Here is a 23765-nt window from a genome sequence, read left to right as displayed (position 1 = left end):
TATATATCTATATATATATATATGTTGGGGATTCGAAACAATCAATCGAACTCTTACCCTTCCGGACCTTGTGTTGAAAGTAGGAAAGTAGGAATAATACCACAAATAAAGATCTAATCTTGTAAAAATAGTAAAGGAGACGAACACACAGATTTAACGAGGTTTGGCAACGTGCCTACGCCCTCGGGAGCCACACCACATAATTTCTTTATTACTTGAAGAAGAAATACAAGCTCTCAAACTAGGGTTTAATCTCTCAGAGATTCTCTCTCTTTCTGCCCTTTTTCGTGTTGTATAAACCCTAAAAACGTTTAAGGTATATATAGAGTCCTAGTAGAAACAGAATCCAAAACAGTTTAGGAAACTGTTTGACAGCGTCGCGGTCGACCGTGCAGGTCTCGCGGTGGACCGCACACCAATCGCGATCGACCGCACACCAATCGCGGTCGACCGTATCAAAAATCCGAGACCAAAAATCCTACAGGGTTTGCGCAGTCGACCGCCTTCGGATCAAGCTCTTCCTGAGCTCCTGTGCACGTTCGCGGTCGATCGCCAGATTCTCGCGGTCGACCGTGGATCTATCAGGTCGTTTTCTTCGTCGTTTTGATTCCATCTTTCGTCTTGACTTTGGGTCTACACTTTAGACTAACAATCTCCCACTTAGAGATCAAAGTACCTACAGTGAGTTCACCCGAACTCTCCCCTTCTTTGCATGTATCTTCTCCCCCGAGAAAAATTCTTTCTTCAATCAACAATATCCCGACGATCGTGCCGATCCTCATAGTGTGGCTCCGCCTTCGTCTTCTACTCGTAAAGGCCAACTGAAGTTACGCACAACTCCAGTTTCTCAATGGTAACTGCCTTCGTCAACATGTCTGTCGGATTTTGACTCCCTAAAATCTTCATCAAATGCAACTTTCCGTCTTCAACTAGCGAGCGTATAAAATGATATTTAACGTCGATGTGCTTCGTTCTGACATGATATACTGGATTCTTGGCAAGATGTATAGCGTTTTGGCTATCACAATAAAAAACTTCTTTCCCTTGCTTCAGATCCAACTCTTCCAAGCACCCGTTCAACCAGATCATCTCTTTGCTTGCTTCAGTCACCGCGACATACTCAGCCTCGGTTGTAGACAAAGTCACAATCTTCTACAGACGTGAGACTCAGCTCACTGCTGTCGACGCTAAGGTATAAACATACCCCGTGATGCTTCGCCTCGTATCATGATCACCGGAGAAGTCCGTATCCACGTATCCCTGCAGCACCAACTCCTTCCTCCTAAAACATAATGGCTTGTTCGTTGTCCCTCTCAAGTATCATATTATCCACTTCACGGCCTCCCAATGTTGTTTCCCTGGATTGCTTGTAAATCTGCTCACAACTTTCATTGTATGGGCGATGTCCGGCCTCGTGCAAACCATCGCGTACATAAGACTCCAAATAACCGAAGAATATGGCACCCTGCTCATATGCTCTCTATCTGCATCTGCCTTACGTGATTGCTCCTCAGATAGCTTGAACTGACTTCCAATGGGTGTGCTAACAACTTTAGCATTCTGCATGTTGAACCTTTGAAGTACATTCTCAATGTATTCAGCTTGGCTCAATCTTAATGTCCCTTCAGCTTCATCCCTATTGATTCGCACCCCTAGAATCTGTTTCGCCGCACCCAGATCCTTCATTACAAATTCCTTTGCTAGCTGCTTCTTCAAACTGTTTATCTCCTTCAAACACGGTCCTGCTACCAACATGTCATCAACATACAATAACAAAATAATAAAGCTGGACTCAAACCTTTTGAAATAACAGCAATGATCCGAATTACATCTTCTGTAGCCATTATTCTACATGAAGTTATCAAACTTCTTATACCACTGTCTCGGAGCCTGTTTTAAACCATATAAGCTCTTCTTGAGCTTGCACATCATCTCTTCCTTTCCTTCTTCAATGAAGCCAACAGGCTGCTTCATGTAGATTTTTTCATCCAAGACACCATGAAGAAAGGCAGTCTTCACATCTAACTGCTCAAGAAAGAGGTCTTCTGCAGTCACCAAACTCAACACTACTCTGATGGTTATGAGTTTCACAACAGGAAAAAATATCTCTGTGTAGTCCACTCCTTCCCGGTTTTGAAACCTCTTCACTACTAATCTGGCCTTGAATCTCTTGCTTCCATCACTTTCTTGCTTGACCCGGTAGACCCATTTGTTATGTAAGGTCTTCTTTTGTGTAGGTAGTTGGGCTAACTATCATGTCTCATTAGTGAGTAGAGAATTCATCTCCTCTTGCATCGCATGCTCCCACTGCTGAGATTCACTCACTTGCATTGACTCTTCATAGCACTCCAGCTCACCGCTATCTGTCAATAATAAATAGTCAAGTGATGAAAGATATCTGGGATTTGGTTTGGGTACCCTGGATGACCTCCTAAGCTCTATGTCCTGGGTAGTTTCTTCTGCACCTGGAGCCTTCTTCATTCTCTGATCAGAACAAACATCATCACCCCTATCTGGAAGTTCCTCTATATCCATGTACTCAGATCCATCTGTATCTGAAATGCCGCTCCCACTGTTTTGGCTATCCTTGGCATCTTTCCTGTTCTTGTACATCACCTCCTCATTGAATATCATGTCCCTGCTTCTGATGATCTTCCTGTTCTTCTCATCCCAAAGATGATACCCGAACTCATCAATGTCGTATCCAATGAATGTGCACTTCTGTGACTTAGCTTCTAGCTTGTCCCTGACATGATCACTTATATGAACATAAGCCACACAACCAAATACCCGTAAGTATGAGAGATTTATCTTCTTGTCACTCCAAACCTCCTCTGGAATCCCAAACTCTAATAGAACTGATGGCCCGTGATTAATAAGGTAAGCTACCGTATGCACCGTATCTGCCCAAAATATCTTAGGCAGACCCGCATGTAATCGCATGCTCCTGGCACGGTCTGTCAAGGTCCTGTTCATCCTCTCCGCAATGCCGTTCTGCTGCGGCGTCCCTAGAATAGTCCTCTCTAAACGAATATCATTTGTAACACAGAACCTCTTGAACTCATTCAGCTCGTATTCCCCACCATTGTCTGATCTCAGACACTTCATCTTTAGATCTGTCTCGTTCTCTACCATGGCCTTCCACTTCTTGAAGATTCCAAGCACCTCTGACTTGTGCTTCATGAAGTAGATCCACACCTTCCTTGAGTGATCGTCGATGAATGTAACATAATATCTCGAACCGCCAAAAAAAGACACACTGGCTGGACCCCATACATCTGTATGAATTAACTCTAACTTCTGAGCCTTAGGTGGCCTTTCACCCTTCTGAAAACTAACCCTCTTCTGCTTCCCAAAGATGCAGTCTTCAGAAATCCCGACTTCCACGACGTCAATCCCGGTTAGCTTTCCTTGTGAATGCAAAATTTTCATCCCATTTTCGCTCATGTGCCCTAGCCTCTTGTGTCATAGATCTGTACTCTCTTTGCCAACTGTAATTGCGAGGGTGTCACTCGCATGTAAGGTGAGGTAGAGAGTTTCTAGCTTGTTGCCTCGAGCAACTATTATCGTACCGTTGCAAATTCTTCGCGAATCCCCTGTGAATGTCGAAACATAGCCTTTTGCTCCAAACTGTCCCACCGAAACAAGATTCCTCTTCAGCTTCGGCACGTGTCTCACGTTCTTTAAGGTCCACTTAGAACCCTTCATCTGAATCTGCACTTCACCCTTTCCAACAATATTACAGAGCTCGTTATTCCCCAAATACACTTTTCTAAAGTTTCTTACTACATAATTCTGAAATAGCTTCCTGTTAGCAGTGGTGTGGAAAGAGGCTTCTGAATCGATGATCCAAGAATCCGAGTCGCTATACATAGCAAGGATCAAAACATCCTGCACGATATGAGCCTCCTGCTCACCTGCATCCTTCTTTGGACTTTTACAGACTGAAGACATATAGTCCTCCTGGTCGCAGTTCTAACATTTCCCTTTGATAGGCCTAACCTTCGAGTTCGCCCTCTTCTTCACTGATTTCGACCGATTCATGTTCTGATTTCTTTTCTTCTGGCTTCTGCCTCTCTGCTCGAAGTTTAGAGCTGAACCTGACCCTTCTGATTCGGACGATTTCCTTCTAACCTCCTCGGATAGAATCATGCTAACAACCTCACTTAGTTTCAACTTCTCCTTCCCCGCCGAATTGCTGATTGTCGTCACACAACCTGACCAACTATCCGGCAACTTCGATAGAATCAATATGGCTTACACTTTGTCATCAAACGTGATGTCCACGGATATAAACTGATCAACAATCGAGTTAAACTCGCTGAGATGCATCGTGAAGGACAGTCCTTCTGCCATCTTAAGGTTGAAAAGAGTTTAGACGAGATGCATCTTGTTTGCTGTCGACGGTTGCTCGTACATCTTTACGAGTGCTTCTATAAGCCTCACCGTCGTCTTCTCCTTCAAAATATTATAGGCTACTAATTTAGCAAACGACAACCGGATTTGCCCTAGAGCCTTCTTATCCAGTATCTCCCAATCACCATCTGACTCCTCCTTCTGTCCCTTTTCTTTGCCCATCAGCGGGCGATATAAGTCCTTCTGGTACAGATAATCCTCCATCTATGACTTCCAGTAGGCGAAATCTGAACCGTCAAACTTCTTGATTTTTGATTTGTTTTCCTTTACCATGACTTTCACACAAATTGCTAAACGAAGCTCTGATACCAGTTATTAAGGATTCGAAATAATCAATCGAACCATTACCCTTCCGGACCTTGTGTTAAAAGTAAGAAAGTAGGAATAACACCACAAATAAAGATCTAACCTTGTAAAATAGTAAATGAGACGAACACACAGCTTTAACGAGGTTCAGCAATGTGCCTACGTCCTCGGGAGCGTCCTCGGGAGCCACACCACACAATTTTTTTATTAATTGAAGAAGAAATATAAGCTCTCAAACTATGGTTTAATCTCTCAGAGATTCTCTCTCTTTCTGCAGTAAAAAAAGCTCTCTTTTTTCGTGTTGTATAAACCCTAAAAACGTTTAAGGTATATATAGAGTCCTGGTAGAAACAGAATCCAAAACAGTTTAGAAAACTGTTTGACAGCGTCGCAGTCGACCGTGACGATCGACCGTGCAGGTCTCGCGGTCGACCGCACACCAATCGCGATCGACCGTATCAAAAACCCGAGACCAAAAATCCTACAAGGTTGGCGCGGTCGACCTCCGCAGTCGACCGCCTTCGAATCCAGCTCCTCTTGAGCTCCTGTGCACGTTCGCGGTCGACCGCCAGATTCTCGCGGTCGATCGTGGATCTATCAGGTCGTTTTCTTCGTCATTTTGATTCCAGTTTTCGTCTCGACTTTGGGTGTCTAGCAGCTTTAAGACTTAACAAATAATATAGTAGTAATATAGTATATATATGTTATATATTAGTGTATGATATATATAGTATATATATTAAACGAGTAGCAGAGAAGAGTAAGACTCCGTGATCAACTTAAGTTGCTGTCGCGAACGCAAACTTCCTCCGCACGGCGCATTGGCTATTAATATAGAAAAATCAAATTTTCATATCATGGCAAGGATCTTAGGCAATATGACATGGGGCTAAAAAAGTTTTGTGTGGATAAGCTTTTTGGCTATCGGGCACGGTAAGGTTGACAGCAAGTTTTGGCTCTATCACACACATACTCAGAACAACTTTTTGCTATCGCGCTTAAGTTGACACAAAGTTTTGGCTCTATACTACACACACACAGCACACAGCCACACACACATTATATCATATAGTAGTATATATATATATAGAGAGAGAGAGAGAGAGAGAGAGGATAGAGACATCCCTATCACTTAAGTGGATAGGGAATAGTTATGCCACACAAACTATTTTTAGCAACTCATTTATTAATATAAAAAGTCTCTTACATATCATGCAAGGATGCCCTAGGCAAGATCGCATGGATAGAAATAAGTTTGGTTGGACAACTATTTATCTCTATGCCACTTAAGTTGATGAGGAGTTTTGCAACCCTATATATATATAATAGTATATATATATATTATATAATATATATACTATTATATATATATATAGTAGAACTAAATAAAATTAATTTGGATATAAGGGGGATATGTTAGTGATATTTTTTGGGCGGAGGGCGTAAATTAGCAAAATATCTATATGTGGAAGGGTAATTTGCAAATACTATAGATTTTGGAAGTACACTTGCGAAAACCTCAAAACATATACATTCCACCCTTTTGGAGCCAATATCCCCTAACCATTTAAATATTCTTGATTGTAGAGAGCTTGATCTACCAATTACATTGTCCTCAGCATGAATTATCAATATTTACACCTTGAACACCGACATGTAGCATGTACTACCACTTGACAGTGATCTTCATCAGGTGTAAATACACCACATTCATTCTTATATCTTCCTAAACCTGATGGCATAAAGGCACAAACTCAGGGTTCATCAATTCAAGGTATAGGAAGCAAAACATGTAACATACTGCCGTGAGGAATGTGGTATATCAAGATATCCGTCCTCAATAAAAGTGCAGAAAGAGGAGTTTTGAAGAAGATAAAAAATATTTGGGTGGTAATTTGTTGGGGAGCTCCGAGATAAGTATGCGAACTATCACAAATATCTACCGCAAATCATTAATTTGTTTAATATAAGAGACTAAATGGTGCAACAGGACAATGTTGTAATTGTCATTTTTTATTTTCTTTTCAGTCTGTTTAGTTGCTATGTGTGGTTATACTTTGATGTACTTTTTCATCACCTATTAAACACCTTTTTATGTCAAAAATTAAAAGTATCCAAGGTTAGTTATGTAGTCCAAGCTCGTGCAGCCAAGCTGAAATTCTAAATTAGGTGACCAGAAGAAGGGAAAAGTTGACACTTTGAGCACAAACAAAGCTACAGAGCAAGAAAGAAACAAATTTACAACAATAGACACAAGTATGACATTTCATTGTCATTATTATAGCGACTTCTAATATTAACCAAACCTACCCAAGTTAACATCTTAATAATCTTTACCGAAAATCTTACCGTCTGGAGTTTCTTCATTAACCTCGATCTTTGCATTCTTCTGTGTTTTCAAAATAGCCTCCCTCAATCTCTGCAAGAGAGAGAGAAAAAAAACAAAAGAGACATAAATACAAACACCTTTAGCTCATACCCAACAAGACCAAAATAGCAAAACATGATCATCTCCTCTTCACCTCAACTGCACTCTCTGATGCATCCTCAGGAATCACCCAGGGGAAAGCAAACGATGAAGACTTCGGGTTCGTTGAGATGCACCCGGGGTTCACTGAAGGACAAACCCTAATCTTCCTGCAAGAAAACACAATGTCAGATTAACGGAATGAAATTTTCAAGGAAAATCTACGAACTCATGAAGAGTGAAGGTGATGTTTTGACGTACCCATTTTCTAGTCCTATCTGGAAGCTCTTGGATTGGGAGTAGGGAGTTGGAGGAGGGAGTCTAGGGGCAGTTTGGGAAATTGGAGGGGGAATAGCAAGAGAGGGAAGAGGAGAGTTCAAGGTTAAGGCAAAGGCTAAGGGAGCTAAGGAGGCGAGGAGGAGCTCCTTGGTGTTGAGATTTGAAAAACTAGCCGTTGGGTTTCGGAGGGGGGAGAGAAAGATGGAGGGAGAAGAAGTCGGGAGTAGAAATTTAGGGTGAGGCATTTCAAAAGAAATTGAATTTTTTCCTGCTGGAGAGAATTGAGAAATGAGAACTGTTGGTAGCATCTGGGATTTTAGAGGCCATGGGAGCCACAGATTTACTTGGATCAGGATGTCCTTCAGAGCTTACAAATGAAACTTCATAATGGAGACTTGTGGGGGCAAAATAAAAGAATGTGAGTCTCTATGCAATAACAGTAAATCGATATTGATTTTTGATGACCGAAAATAATTTGTACTACCTCTCTACAGTAAATAATTATTATCCTATATAGTTTCCAAATCATGATCATCTATTGACAGACACAATTCATCTTAGTGAAAACTGGCAGTAATTGCCACTCACGGGAATGTGTAAATATCACATTTGAAATGAATTACAACAGTCTTAACTGTCTAAATATGCATCATTTTCTTTTAAAAAACAAGTACATAGTAAGCTTAATTCCATTTCCTTTGCTTGAAAGACAATTCGATGCATGAACATCTCCTGCATTACATTCTCAACAGAAAATGCAGATAATAATCATTGTCATTCTTTTTTGAGCTCAAACGCAAATGCAGATATAGTTCATTTTCATCTCTTTTTGAAACCATATTTCTTGCGCTCGTAGAAAAGATCAGTCTTGGCACTGCCAAGATTGACTATCTTAGGGCAACCATCACGATCCTTCTCCTGTTGAGTGCATTCCTTACAGTAGTATGCATCAGAAATACCGACACCACCACAGATAACACAACGTCCCTGGAACGATCCATAGTTGCATTCATCACACACTCGTACCAAAGTGCACGGACGCACGTATGAGTCACATATGACGCACTTGCCGTCACATTTCTCACATAGCCGGCCAATGGCAATCCCTGGCTGCTTCCTGCACATTATGAGATCTGGATGGTGCTTTGCCATGATCTTTTGCTGAAATTTTTACTGGTACCTTGAAATCCTGGAAAGAACATTAAGAAATTAATACATTTACTCATTTCAGAGTTGTAGGGGGAAACTAGATGAAGCTGACATAGGATTTATGATATAACTTCAGGTGCTGAGTGAAACTTCTAATAGATAACAAAAAAAATTATTGTCTTTTTACCATAGTCGAGATTCATTTTTAACCTTTGATGCTGAAAAATTTTCAGTCTTTTGTTGTTTTCTCCAGGTTAAAAAACGCAACTTAGAAAACACGGGAAGAATCTTTATAGTTTGTTGACGAATAACACGTATACTGGAGACGCATCTAAATTACTTTTCAGAACTTCAATTCTGCTTTCTTAGATCTTTTAATCTGTTCAAAAAGCTTGTATAAATCCAGATCCTCCTCATGACTGTTCATTAGTTAACTAGTTAGGTATTTTTTAGTTTGTTACACCAAAATGTTTAATCTGAGTTGCAAGGAAAAAACACTACCAGTATGGCAGAAGAATAACTCGAAAGCAAGGTTTAGGAGTAAACAAACGAGAACTGCAATATTCAAAATACTAACATTATGCTATCTGTTCTCACCCTTCTAAGCATATCATTACCGAAATTCCCATCCCTGTCCTATTACTATGGATCCCAAAGTTACTGACATCAAGTACCTTCTTCAGTTATATTCACACGATGATAACTGAGGAAAGCCTAAGCTTGCAAATCATGCAATTGTCTATATAGGGACAATGTTTAATGAGATATGAAATGGTCTGATAGAGATCTATAATCCTGTAATTCATACACAGATGCTCAAACGGTTATCCTGTTGCCAAGGTTGATATAAAGTAGTGGAGTCTTTTCTCCAGCAGACATTGAAGATTTAAAGGAACTCACATGGTGTCAAACAATCTGTACAAGAAGACCAATGATACCCAAGTACTAGCCAGAAAACAATTCCCCATAAACAGCTGAGCTTTGTATCACACTATAAGCATACATCAGCAGACCAAAAAACATTTCAAGATTGCAGGAAAACATTAAAATGACATGCAATTATGCAACAAGTCTCTGGCATTGTTTGGCTAGAAGATGTAAGAAGTTGTGCACTTTTAAAAGAAGCACAAGAGAAGAACTTACTGACACGGTTTCACTTGCAAAATCATGGCACTCAAGTTCTGAACTAAAAGACTTCCAGTGAATACAACAAGGTCACATACTTGTGGCACTGTGACAGGAATGTAAAGCTCTCTATAAGCAATAAGGAGTACGAGAAAATTAATTTCTAGGAAGAACTGAATAGTCATAGAGGCTTAGAAAACTAAACACAGCAACAAGGAAAGTTTAGTAATATTTTGTGTCAGAGTTAATCTTAGAAAACAGAAGATAGAATATCATAACTTGATTGGTACTCAATTATTTAGGTTCTGCATTTTTTAAGAAAGATTTTAGAAGTATAGATGGAAGGTCCGGCTCCAACAGAATGAAGAGAGCCTATGGCAAAGCATGAAGGATTTAAAATTTGCCAGCTATATTTTTTAGCCTGGAAGTTAAATTCCTATTCTTATGGGGGTTTAACTGTAAAAAGAAAAGAAGAAGAAGAAGAAGAAGAAGAAGAAACAGGGCATGTGAAGCAGGATTTGTTGCAGCATGTGCAACAACGATGTACAGATAAAGGGGCTACTGTCAGCCAACCAATCACTAAAAAAATGGTTTAGAATCAGCTTTAAAACTAAATTTCAGTTAAGAATAAATGAGTAACACTGAAAATTCAAACTTGATCATATCCATGAAGAGATAAAGGAGAATCAATGAGGATAAATTAGTTGGCAAGATTCTTTTGTAAAGATGTATCTTATCACCATCCTCTTAAAGAACTAAGTTACCGCTTTGCCTATCCTATATGTACCTCCAGCCTATATTCAGCCAAGGAGGCGGACCATAACCTAAGGAAAAAAAGAGCGATCCTGTGCTAAAAAAATCCCTACACCGAGATATCAAGGGGGAAAAACAAAGAGAACCCTCCGCAAGCAACAACAAAGAAAAAAAAGACCTTAGGTATTTTTATGCCCTTTCATTCCTCCAATCAAACGAATCCAATCACATAAATCTCCAAATAAATTCCCACTATCTTCATCCGTGATCACCATCAAATTCTCTCCATCAAGCAAAACAAAACCCTTTATCATCCACTTTCCATCAAGCCAAATAATTAGTCTGCATGTTCACCCTGGGCCATACCTCGGTTTTCTAGAAAAGAAACCTCGGTTTTCTAGAAAAGAAACCTCGTTTTTCTAGAAACCTCAAGACTACTCGTCAGCAGTGTGAAGGAATCTTTTGATCAAAATTATTTTAGAAAAAAGCCAATAAGTTCCAAAATCATCGAAGTTTCTGTACTCATTATCTCGAGTTTGCACACTCGTCAGAGTTTCCATACCTCTTATCTTGAGTTTCCGCACTCATCGGAGTTCCCGTAGTCCTTATCTTGATTTTCCGCTCTCATCAGAGTTTCTGTACTCCTCAAGTCATTGTACTCCCTTCATAAGTTGCCGTAGTATTTATAAAAATATATATTAAAAAAAGGAATAGGGAAAATAAAATTAATTACATTAAGATGAGAAGCTAGCCGATGCAAAAAGAATTGTCGCCGAGTCCAACAATTAAATCAAAATAAAGGGGGAAAAGGAGAAGAAGTGTTAGCCTTTATGTTTTGATGATGATTTACAACCACCATTATTAGTACTAATTGCTTGTTAAGTGATATTGTAGATTACAAGAATATCAGGCTTTTTAGTACCTATAAACTGGAGGATTGGATGGAACAAGCTACAACGAAGGTATCAAGGAAGTGGAGGCTAAGTGATGAAGCAAAGCTATCAAAAGCACAACACTCAAGAAGCTTCATCAAAGATATGAGCAAATATCAAGACCAAGAAATCGTATTCTTATATGTGAGGGATATTTGTATTTTTATTTCTCTCTAGTGAGTAATGTAGGCAAATAGTATGATAGGTTACATTTGAAGCTCTTGGGATAACACACTCACACATTTTCAAAACCCGTATTTTGACATTGTTGCTAAACGTTGAGTTTTCACAAATACGAGGTCTTTTTTACAAAATTCCTTGTTAAACAAGTTTGTTATTATATTTGAAAACTTTTTCCAAAGTTTTATAATTTTTTGAATTTATTTACTATTTTTTAAAGGCTCTGCAAACTCGTTTTCAAAAATCTGAAAAAGCTGAAAATCTGTTATCAGTCGACTGATGCAAAGGATCAGTCGACTGATGAAACTAACCAGAATCATCAATAGTTTCTGTTTCTTATTCGGTCGACTGACCAGTCGACTGATGAGGTCATCAGTCGACTTACGAGATTCATCAGTCGACTGATAAGTTATTAGCTGTCTGTAACGGTCAGCTCGTCAGTCGACTGATTCAGCTCATCAGTCGATCGATATCTGTAACGGCTAGTTTTGTACAGTTTCTAGATTTCTCGACTTTTGAACATTTTTGTTTGTTTCTTTGGAGTTTGGTTGTTCTCTTGAATGCTTATAAATACCCACCAACCCCATTCACTTCAGTAACCAAGCAAGCATTTAAAATCTCTTGAGTTTGTTGTTTATTGTTTAAAAGAGCTTCAACTTTTATTTGTTTTCACACTTATAAACCCCACATCCCAAGCTTCAAATTACAATCAAGGTTTTAAATGTCGGATGTTGGGTTCATGTCGGAAGGCTTAAATCCATATCAGATAGCAAAAATCGGGGATATATCGGGGGATATAGACTAAATATCGGATTACCATATCGGGTGGTGTACATATGTATAATATCATGTCCTAAATATAATCTATGCATTCCTAAATTCAATATAAGCGTACTTTGTAAATTCTAAAGGTGGCGCCGGTGATGGGTGGATTTCGACGTCGCAGGGAGGCAGTGTCGGGGCTCTTCTTCTTCTTCGTCTGCTCGGGGTCCTTCGGTTGAGTCACCGAGCACTCTCTTCCCTTTATCCCGATGACAGTATACCCTGCTGCCCTCGGGTTCGGTTAGGGTTCGGATTTCGGGGTGCAATGGGAGATGGACAACAGGGGGCCGAGATGGAGGTGAGGGAAAAGCGTTGTCGTTCACGAAAGGAGTGATCGGTTCCCAAGTCCGTTGTAGTCCTAATTTTACTATTTTCTTTCTATCGGATTCATAAGAAACCCTTAAATAAGAAAACGGGTCAAACGAGTTTGGGTTTTTATCACTAAACCCAAATTCGATAATAAAAAAAGATCTAAAAAAAGGGTCATATCATCAGATTTTTTAAAGCTGAAAAATCAGCCGATATTCCGATATGACCCCGATATTTTCGATTTGGCCCTAAAAACCGACATACGAGTTGAAAACGCTTATGTCATGTCGCTCAAGCCCTCAAACCGATATGTCGGTCGACATATCAGACATGTCGACCGACATTTAAAACCTTGATTACAATCTCTTCATCTTGTCATAGGACTATTGTAAGAGAGCTTCTTTTCTTTCATTTGTAACGTGTGGAGAGCTTGATCTCGAGGAGACCTACTGTGTGGTTGTGAGATCTCAAGAGTAGATCGTTGTGAAGAAGTTTTGGCTTTCAAACCGGGTTGTGATAGTAAAATTCTCCTCGAGATTGAGGAACGAGGACGTAGGTCGGTGGACCGAACCTCGTGAACATATCGCGTGTCACAATTGGCTAACTATTTCCTAACCCATCTCATTTATATTGTTTTAGTATTTTATTTTGTGGTGTATTGTATTGTCTTATTTTTAATTACATATTTATTGTTTCATAACCCTATTCACCCCCCTCTAGGGTCTAACAATTGATCTCAGAGCAAGGTCTCTATATTTATTTATTTATTTTGTTTAACCACCTTAGAGAAAAGATCCAATGGAGTCTTCTTTGAATGTGTATATGCTTGAGGGACAATTCACCACTAGACCCCCACTTTTTACCTGTAGCAACTTTGCTTATTGGAATGCTAGAATGAGGATTTATCTATGATGCATTGACCTTGATATCTTAAACATTATAAAGAAGAAATATGTTGAGAAACCTAGTAGTAGTAGTATGACCGATGGTGAGAGGCTTAAAGCAAACCTTAATATAAAGGTCATGAATGCATTAACTTATGAACTTACCCTCAATGAATACAATAGGGTTTCCACATGTGCAACCGCACACGAAATTTGAAAAAATTTGTGTATCACTCATGAAGAAACCCTCAAGTTAAGGAGTCCAAAATTAGTAGCCTCATGCATGATTATATTTAAAATGCTTCCAAATGAATCTATTGATGTTATGTTTTCTCGGTTTACTAACATCATAAATGAATTGCATGGTCTTGATAAGGTGTTGACGAACTAAGAGATGAACTACAAAATTCTTTGTTCTTTGACGCCGGTGTGAGAGCTCAAAGCTACGGCCATCGAAGAAGCTCATGATCTTACAACACTTTCTCTTGATGGTCTCATTGGAAAGCTCAACGTCTATGAGAAGAAGATCAATGAGAAGGAGGAAGTGCCCCCAAAGGCAATCGAGGAGCCATCTCAAAAATTAAAGACTATTGCGCTCAAAGGAGCAATTGATGACTCATCCTCCTCGGATAGTGAAGTTGATGTCTCTAGAAAAGTGACACATCTCTCTAGAAGAATATTAAGATTAATTAAAATGAATAAAAAATTTAAAAATCGATCTAACAATAAGTTTCCCTCTCGTATAGATAAATGTTTCAAATGCAATGAACCGGGACACATTGCAAAGGACCCAAAGTAAAGGAAAAATACTTGAAGTACAAGAAGAATAAGGCTATGCACGCCGAATAGGATGAATCCGAACCAAGTGATTCGGATAACGATGATGAGGACGCCAAGATTGTTTTTCATGACCCAAACATTTACTTCATGGCTCGTGAAGATGAGGTACAATCCGAAACTGAAAGTGAATCTATTTATATGCAATGTGAACTAGAAGAAGCTTTAGAAGAATTAAATATTGAATTTAAAAGATTAGCAAAAGAATATTCTTCGTTCAAAATTTTACATGTTTCTTGTGACTCTAAGTTTGAGCAACTACAATCCTCTATTGCTCTAAAAAATAAAATGATAGGAGATCTAGACTTTGAAAACAAACAACTAAGATCTAGAATTAAGAGACTAGAAATTGAAAATGATAGAATCAAATCTAATCATGCTTATTCTAGTCATCATCATGTTGATAGAAGGTGGTGTCATAAATCTTATGCTCCTACATACAAGAAAAAGTTTTTGTGCACATATTGCATGAAATATGGTCATATTTCTACTCATTATAGGATTAAAAATAACATTGATTCTTATGAGTTAATGTGGATACCTAAGGGTACCAAAAATACTAACATTCAAGGACCCAAAATTTGGGTACCTAAAGGTTTTGCAACTTATTTACATGTAGGGAACGTCTCGCACAAGAGTTGTGGTACCTTGATAGTGATTGCTCACATCACATGACGGGCAACAAGAAATTATTTACAACCCTATCAAGAATTAAAGGAGGCAATATCTCTTTTGGTGACAGTGAGAAAAGTAAAATTGTAGGTATTTGTAATATTGGTAAGATACATTCTCTCATAATTGAGGATGTTTATTTTGTTAAAGGACTAAATCATAATCTTCTTAGTATTAGTCAATTAAGTGACAAAGGCTTTGACATTTCTTTTAAACCGGATAAATGTATTGTTCGTATGAATGATAAAATCATTTTTGTTGTTTTTAGAAGATCTAATGTTTATATTTTTGAGATGAATAAGCTAATAGATCAAAATGTGAAGTGTCTTGCCGTGGTGGATGAAGATCCTTGGATTTGGCACAAGAGGCTTGGACATGCTAACATGGAATTAATATCTAAGCTATCCAAGAAAAATCTTGTAAAAGGGCTATCAAATCTAATCTTTATCAAGGATTCTATTTGTGAAGATTGTGCTAAAGGTAAACAAACCAAGAACACCTTCAAATCCATTAATGATGTATCTACTTTTAAACCCTTGCAATTATTACATGTTGATATCTTTGGTCCTATGTGTGTTGCCTCTCTAGGAGGTAAACATTATGTATTTGTTATCATTAATGATTTTTTACGTTTTACATCGATAAATCTTTCTTGCAAATAAAGATGAATGTTTTAAAGAATTTTCTATTTTTGTAAAAAGAATTAAAAATAAAAAAGATTTGAAAATTGTTAAAATTAGAAGTGATCATTGTGGTGAATTTTAAAATAATTTTTTTAATGAATTTTGTGCTCATCGTGGTATAACTCATATGGTTTCCGCTCCTATAACACTACAACAAAATGACGTTGTTGAATGTAAAAATCGAACCATACAAGAGATAGCACGTATAATGATAAATGCTTTTGTTTTCCTAAGTATTTTTGGGCAGAAACCGTGAATACGGCTTGCTATGTTTTAAATCGTATCTTGATTAGACCTAGATTTAAGAAAACTCCTTATGAACTCTTTTTTGACAAAACCCCATATATTGGATATTTTTATATTATTGGTTGTAAATGTTTTATCTTAAACACTAAGACCAACATGATAAATTTGACACAAAAATTAATGTTGGTATATTTTTGGGATATGCATCTAGAAGTAAGGCTTATAGGGTCTTCAACAAACGAAGACTTATTGAAGAGTCTATAAATGTTACTTATGATGAAACTCATATTGGTTTACAAGATAGTTTGCCTAGGAATGAGATGATATTGAGGGAGGATTGGAGCTTTTACAAATAAATAAAAAACCCTCAATGGATGCACAAAAGGATGGTGAAAGCAACAACATACAAAATCAAGAACTCCCCAAAGCATGGAAGTTTGCACCGGATCATCCAAGGGAACAAATAATAGGAAGTCCATCACAAGGGATTTTAACTCGCTCAAAAACTTTGAGCGGGTGTGGTAATGTAGCTTTTTTATCTCAAATGGAACCTAAAAGAATTAATAATGCTTTAAAAAATGAGTTTTGGGTTTTAGCAATGCATGATGAACGAAACAATTTTTAAAGAAATAATGTTTGGAAATTAGTTTCTAGACCTAATAATATTCATGATATTGGTACTAAATGGGTTTTTAGAAACAAACTTGATGAACATGGCATAGTGACTAGAAATAAAGCTCGTTTAGTTGCACAATGATACAATCAAGAGGCATAGACTATGATAAAACTTTTACACCGGTTGTAAGATTAGAATCTATTAGAATGTTTTTAGCCTTTGCTAGTTTTAAAGATTTTAAACTATTTTAAATGGATGTTAGAAGTGCCTTTTAAATTAGTTTTATAGTGGATGAAGTATATATTGAGTAACCCCCCGGTTTTATGGATCATTCTTTTCCTAATCATGTTTATCGGGTTCAAATAGCTTTATATGGGTTAAAACAAACTCCTAGAGCTTGGTATGCTCGCCTCTCTAGTTTTCTTCATGAAAATGGCTTTTCTAAAGGCAAAATTGATATCACTCTTTTTGTTTGAAAACGAAAAAATGATTTTCTCTTAGTTCAAATTTATGTTGATGATATTATTTTTGGTGTCACTAATGAATCTTTGTGCAAGAATTTTTTAAACGTTATGCAAGATCAATTTGAGATGAGCATGATGGGAGAGCTCACGTTCTTTCTCAGTCTCCAAATCAAGCAATCTAAGGATGGAATATTCGTTTCTCAAAACAAATATGCTAGAGAATTGGTGAAAATTTTCGGATTAGAGAGCTCCAAGCGTGCTCCAACTCCCATGAGTACAAGTATCAAGCTTTATGCGGATGATAGTGATGAGGAGGTAGACCAAAAGCTTTACCGAGGTATGATAGATAGTCTCATTTATCTTACCGTTAGTAGACCAGATATCATGTTTAGTGTATGTGCATGTGCACGTTTACAAGCTTCTCCTAAAAAGTCTCATTTGATTGTGGTTAAAAGAATTATCAAATATATTAATGACACAATAGATCTTGGTTTATTTTATCCAAATGGCACTTATTTTGATCTTTATAGTTTTTGTGATGCCGACTTTGCCGGTTGCAAGGTAGATCGCAAGAGTACGAGTGGTACATGTTAATTTTTGGGTAACTCTGTTATCTCTTGGACATCCAAGAAACAAAATTGTGTTGCCTTGTCTACTACAGAAGCGGAATGCATTATTGCCGTCTTGTGTTGTACACAACTTTTATGGATGAAATAAAATTTGGTTGATTATAATTTGTATTTTTAAGATACAAAAATTTTTTGTGATAATACTAGTGCTATAAATTTTTTAAAAAAATCTGTTTTGTATTCTAGAACCAAGCATATAGATGTACGCCATCATTTCTTACGTGACCATGTAGAGAGGAAAGATGTATCCCTTATCTATATTGATACTAAATCTCAATTAACGGATATCTTTACCAAGCCTCTTAGTGAAGAAGATTTTTGTCGCATAAGAAATGGTTTGGGCATGTGCATTCTTTGATTTTGTTTGTTTGTTTGTTTGTTCGGATTATCATTTTCATATCCTACTATTTTCCTTTATGCGCTCATTGTCAAAACATGTCCAAACACACAAAATTACCAAGAGGAGTGGTTAAGAGATACCGAGGTTAATTCCAAGAGGAGTGGGTTAGTAGTAATGCCTAGGGAAAGGTCGTAAATCCAAACACTTGAGGAATATGACACAGGTAGGCCAACACTTGAGGTGTATTTTGTGGGTTTTCGTATGTATCTTATCTTGTATACCCTATTTTTGATGGTGACAAAGGGGGAGAGAAATCTCCTCATTTGTGCACATAGTTAGGGGAAGAGAGCCTTATAGATAGGGGGAGCAACTATCTATAAGCTATACATTCAATTTTATTTTGCTCTTGGATAATGGTTGGTTGATCATCAAAAAGGAAAAGATTGTTAGCCTTTATATTTTGATGATGATTTACAACCATCATTATTAGTACTAATTACTTGTTAAGTGATATTATAGATTACAAGAATATCAAGCTTTTTAGTACCTATAAACTGGAGGATTTGATGGAACAAGCTACAACGAAGTTATCCAAGGAAGCAGAGGCTAAGTGATGAAGCAAAGCTATCAAGAGCACAACACTCAAGAAGCTTCATCAAAGATATGAGCAAATATCAAGACCAAGAAATCGTATTCTTATATGTGAAGGATATTTGTATTTTTATTTCTCTCTAGTGAATGTAGGCAAATAGTATGATAGATTATATTTGAAGCTCTTGGGGTAACACACTCACACATTTTCAAAACTCGTATTTTGACATTGTTGCTAAACGTTGAGTTTTCACAAATACGAGGTCTTTTTTGTAAAATTCCTTTTCAAACAAGTTTGTTATTAGAATTTATTTACTATTTTTTAAAGGCTCTGCAAACTCGTTTTCAAAAATCTAAAAAAGCTAAAAATCTGTTATCAGTCGACTGATGCAAAGGATCAGTCGACTGATGAAACTAGTCAGAATTATTAATTGTTTCTGTTTCTTATTCGGTCAATTGACCAGTCGACTGATGAGGTCATCAGTCGACTGATAAGTTGTTAGCTGCTTGTAACGGTCAGCTCGTCAGTCGACTGATTCAGCTCATTAGCCGATCGACGCCTGTAACGACTATTTTTGTACAATTTCCAGATTACTCAACTTTTGAACGTTTTTGTCTGTTTCTTTGGAGTTTGGTTGTTCTCTTGAATGCTTATAAATACCCACCAACATCATTCACTTCAGTAACCAAGCAAGCATTTAAAATCTCTTGAATTTGTTATTTATTGTTTAAAAGAGCTTCAACTTTCATTTGTTTTTCACACTTACAAACCCCACATCCTAAGCTTCAAATTGCAATCTCGTCATCTTGCCATAGGGTTGTTGTAAGAGAGCTTCTTTTCTTTCATTTGTAACGTGTGGAGAGCTTGATCTCGTGGAGATCTACTGTGTGGTTGTGAGATCTCAAGAGGAAATCGTTGTGATAAAGTTCTGGCTTCCAAACCGTGTTGTGATAGTGAAATTCTCCTCGATAGTGGGGAGCGGGGACGAAGGTCGGTGGACCGAACCTCGTGAACATATCGCGTGTCACAATTAGCTAACTATTTCCTAACTCATCTCCTTTATATTGTTTTAGTATTTTATTTTGTGGTATATTACATTGTTTTATTTTTAATTGCATATTTATTGCCTCATAACCCTATTCACTCCCTCTAGGGTCCAACAAGAAGGAACTGGTAATTTTGGCTAGAATGATGTTTGCACAAGTATTGTGCTTACCATGATGCATGATCAATACATGTCAACTTGGACAATTGATTAAAAAAGGGGGAATAAAAGAATTATCCGCACCTTGTAACAATGTATAATTCCTCTCTATAACCTTTAACAATCTGTAAATTCGATGCAAACTGGTTCTGCCATCGACAAGCCTAGTCTCGGTGTTTATACAGATTACTGTCCAGAAGGAACTCTAATGGGATTAGGTTAACTCAATTATCTATTCAAACTCTAATGGGTTCAATTATCCATTCAAACTCTCTCATGAATTCAATCATCTATTCAAACTCTAATGAGATTTGACTATCATGTCATGAATAAGAGAAACCTTTTATGAATCCCGCAGGGAATTGGACTGTAACGAGCAAACCATGCTTTGATTAAAAAAAATAATGCAAAGGATAATCAATTCAACCAGCACTCGCACAAGAGATGTGCATTACAGAAAGCCCCTATTCACAAGTTTGGAACATTACAGAGAACCCCTCCCAACACTGAAAAGGTTACTAAAATCCTTAAAACAACCATGATTTTGCAGTTCAGTACTAGGCAAATCAATAAATTACAAAACAATCTGAAAAACTATAGTTCTGTCCCTAGAAAATTCAAAAATTCAAAAACAGTCCAGAACTTGTAGTTTTCACGCTAAAAAAGTGCAGAAATTGTATTTAAGCCTAGAAACTACAAAACAGTCTAGAACTTGTAGTTTTCACCCTAAAAAATTATAAAAATTGCATTTAGGCCCAAAAACTGCGAAATGGTCTAGAATTGGCAATTTACACCCTGGAGGAAATGCAAAAATCGCATTTCGGCCCAATTTTGCAATCTAGTCTAGAAATTACAGTTTGGTCCCCTGTAAAATTAAAAAATTGCAGAAATTACACATTTGTCCCTTACATTTTATTAATTACGGATTGATCCCTCAAAATATTAAAATTTCAAAGACAAATTCAAGAAAGTCACTTAACTTTACGGACCTCTATGTCTCTAAACTAGATAAAAATTTGATGCAGAAAGAAGACACCAGAAAATAAAATCCAGTGCATCACAAGATAAAAATTCAGTGCAAAAACAATTGCACCAAAAGATGAATTTGTGTAAAAAAAGGTGTCCACGAATAACATTAAAAAGTTCAATTGTGTCAACCACTAAGTTGTTAAACTAGCTAAAAAATACACAATCCGAACAACAAATCAAACTTGACCTTTACGTCGTTAAACTAGATCTCAATTCAAACCCGACCTCTACGTCGTTAAACTAGATCTCAATCAAACTCGACCTCTACGTCGTTAAACTGGATTTCAAATCAAACTCGACCTATATGTCGTTAAAATTGGATCTCAAATCAAACTCGACCTCCACGTCGAAAAAACTAATAAATTCCAAATTTGACCACCAAGTCCCTGAAACTAGAAAATACCAAATCGGATCTCCACTTCCCTAAACTGAAAAATACCAATTAAAACTAGAAAATACCAAATTGAATCTCCACTTCCCTAAACTGGAAAATACCAAATTTGACCACCACGTCCCTAAACTGGAAAATATCAAATTTAACATCCACGTCCCTAAACTGGAAAATATCAAATTCGACCATAAGTCGTTAAACTGAAAAATACCAAATTTGACCTTCACATCCCTAAACTAAAAACACCAAATTTGACATCCATGTCTCTAAATTGGAAACTACCAAATTTGACCTCCACATCTCTAAACTAGAGAATACCAAATCCAACCTATAAGTCATTAAATTAGAAAATACCAAATTTGACCTCCATGTGCCTAAACTGGAAAATATCAAATTTAACCTCCATGTCCCTAATATGGAAAATACCAAAATTGACCTCTACGTTCCAAACTGGAAAATACCAAATTTGACCTCCACATCCCTAAACTGGAAAATATCAAAATTGGCCTCCATGCCTCTAAACTGGATTGAAGACCAAATTGACCTTTACATCATTAAACTAGAATCCCAAAATCTAAAATCCATTTCACATCTTCAAGGTGAACCAAAATCCAAATACAATTATCACATCTCTAGTCTAAGATTTTATACAAAAAATGTACACTAGGGGTATCCCTCTAGTTAAGCTATGTATATGATTTTTCCCTGTTTTTTTCTTAATAAACTTATGGTGCTTTCTTGCTTTATGAGTTTTCTTCTACTTTCATGAAGTTTATTGACTCTAAATCGAAGGTTCCTTTCTTTAGAATAATTAACAATAGACTTTTGAGTCCGTTGGAAACTATGAACTCACATAAAAATAAAACCCCTCTCCCGTAGGGTGAATTTTTGATATGATCGATATGCAAAATAAAGTTATCTTCCTTAATTGGATGCACCTATATGTAACTAGTTAAAATAAACAATCTTGACCCCACATTTTGGAGATATTAATTTGCTGACCTTAACGAAAGAAGGACAAGCCATAGTCATGTACAATTGCTCGTGCAATCAATTACTATCCAAAAAAATGTTTTAAATTACACCCACTTGGGTAAATATATTTATGCACATTCACATCACTAATACGTTGGATCACACATGAAATGAACTATTTACATAACTTGGTCCTAACTTTTTACCTAATCTTCACATTGATTTCGATCAAAATATGAAGATAATAATTATCCTTGTTTCATCAACCTAGAATCTGCTCAACATCTTAGCATGAGAATTAAATTTATTCTTAATGACAAAACACATGAATTTTACAAAATTCAGCCCAACTGTCTGCCTTCCGTTTCATAATTCGATTTTATCAGTCGATTTCATATTTTGATTGCTATTAGGGAACTTATATCTTAGATTAACATGTTGTTTTCGCTGCAAACAAGTAATATAATAGGATGTGAACCTTCAGAAACGAACAATGATCAAATTTAAATTCTTTTGATCAATGCTACTAATGTCAATCTTCGCCTCCTGTTTGGGACCGAAGCACCAAGACCCTAAATAGGAAGTATCCGATGTATAAAATAAAAAATAAAATAAAAAAAAGCCCCACTTTTCTATAAATTCATAATATTGCAGGAGTTTTCAAATCGGAATAGAGAACAAAGTAATCAATATTTCAATAAAAACAAGGAAAAATCCCCCATAAAAGGGTTAGAATACTGAAAGAGTGAGAGTTCATACCCAAGCCTTTCTTTTGTTCCCCCCTTTTCCTTCTTTCTCCGTTTAAGAGAGAGAGAGAGAGAGAGAGAGAGTATGTTGGCAGTAATAAATGAACCAGGAGAAATTTTGCGAAAATCTGACGGGCTTGGGGCGGGCAGAGGATCAACCCAAAGCTGCCCTGTTAACCCAATCCTTGAATCCCTCGGTTTAAGTAAGGTAACGCTAACCAAACTCAGGTTTACAACATGCCATGATTTCTACCCGTGTTAATTGTTGTTTACCAGCAGAACTCTTACAACAAAGCCCTCAGAAATTTTTTTTTTTTTTGAGAGAAAAACAAGGGATATTCCCTGTTCATTAAAAACAAAAGTATGTTTACAAAAGTAGGATACGAAGTGTATCCATTAAGATTAGTGGATAGAAAAAATAGTTTCTCTTACTAGGGATGTAGGACCTTCTTCTTACAAACATCCATGAAGATGAAGAGAGGGGCTTGCCGTCATTCACCGTTGACATGGATATAAGTGAGAACCAAAGCCAGCCATACATTTGGACAAGAGAAAGTAGATTTTCTATAGACTAATTGAAACTAACACTTAAACATCATAAAGTTGATACGTACAGAAGACATTGTGTTAATGATTTCTCTCATAAGAATTCTCTAACGCTCTGTTTTGCAAACCAGGTCCGAACCTGATCTAGCTTTATTAGTTCATTTTTGAGCCTT

The 23765-nt window shown here is 37.1% G+C and overlaps 2 protein-coding genes across 4 annotated transcripts in view; both read right to left on the bottom strand.

The window, feature by feature from the left end:
• The window catches only part of LOC109830600 (thylakoid lumenal 17.9 kDa protein, chloroplastic), a 10107-nt gene extending 2263 nt beyond the window's left edge, over positions 1-7844 (bottom strand). The window contains exons 1-3 of the mRNA XM_020397906.1: positions 7451-7844; positions 7245-7359; positions 7072-7141 (exon numbers count right to left, since the gene is read on the bottom strand). Of these exons, the coding sequence (XP_020253495.1) occupies positions 7072-7141; positions 7245-7359; positions 7451-7776 (511 nt within the window). The 5' untranslated portion in view covers positions 7777-7844. The remainder of the gene's footprint in view (positions 1-7071; positions 7142-7244; positions 7360-7450) is intronic.
• On the bottom strand, positions 7985-23233 carry LOC109830599 (PHD finger-like domain-containing protein 5B). Of its 3 annotated transcripts, XM_020397904.1 has the most exons (3): positions 23060-23233; positions 11058-11157; positions 7985-8657 (listed from the first exon to the last, which is right to left on the bottom strand). In XM_020397904.1, the coding sequence occupies exon 3, from the start codon at positions 8618-8620 to the stop codon at positions 8288-8290; it is 333 nt and encodes a 110-aa protein (XP_020253493.1). In that variant the 5' UTR covers positions 8621-8657; positions 11058-11157; positions 23060-23233; the 3' UTR covers positions 7985-8287. The 3 variants fall into 3 exon arrangements, with proteins under 3 accessions (XP_020253493.1, XP_020253492.1, XP_020253494.1); XM_020397903.1 differs by lacking the exon at positions 11058-11157 and having other exon boundaries at positions 23060-23231; XM_020397905.1 differs by lacking the exons at positions 11058-11157; positions 23060-23233 and adding an exon at positions 9761-9846.

This window comes from Asparagus officinalis, chromosome 2, assembly GCF_001876935.1.
Source record: "Asparagus officinalis chromosome 2, Aspof.V1, whole genome shotgun sequence".
In the NCBI taxonomy this organism is placed as follows: Eukaryota; Viridiplantae; Streptophyta; class Magnoliopsida; order Asparagales; family Asparagaceae; genus Asparagus; species Asparagus officinalis.
The sequence above is the reverse complement of the archived record's forward strand: the minus strand, read 5'-3'. Positions and strand labels throughout refer to the sequence as shown.

Excerpts from the sequence above, each read along its gene's own strand:
- LOC109830599 (XM_020397904.1), bottom strand. The coding sequence starts at position 8,620 with ATGGCAAAGCACCATCCAGATCTCATAATGTGCAGGAAGCAGCCAGGG.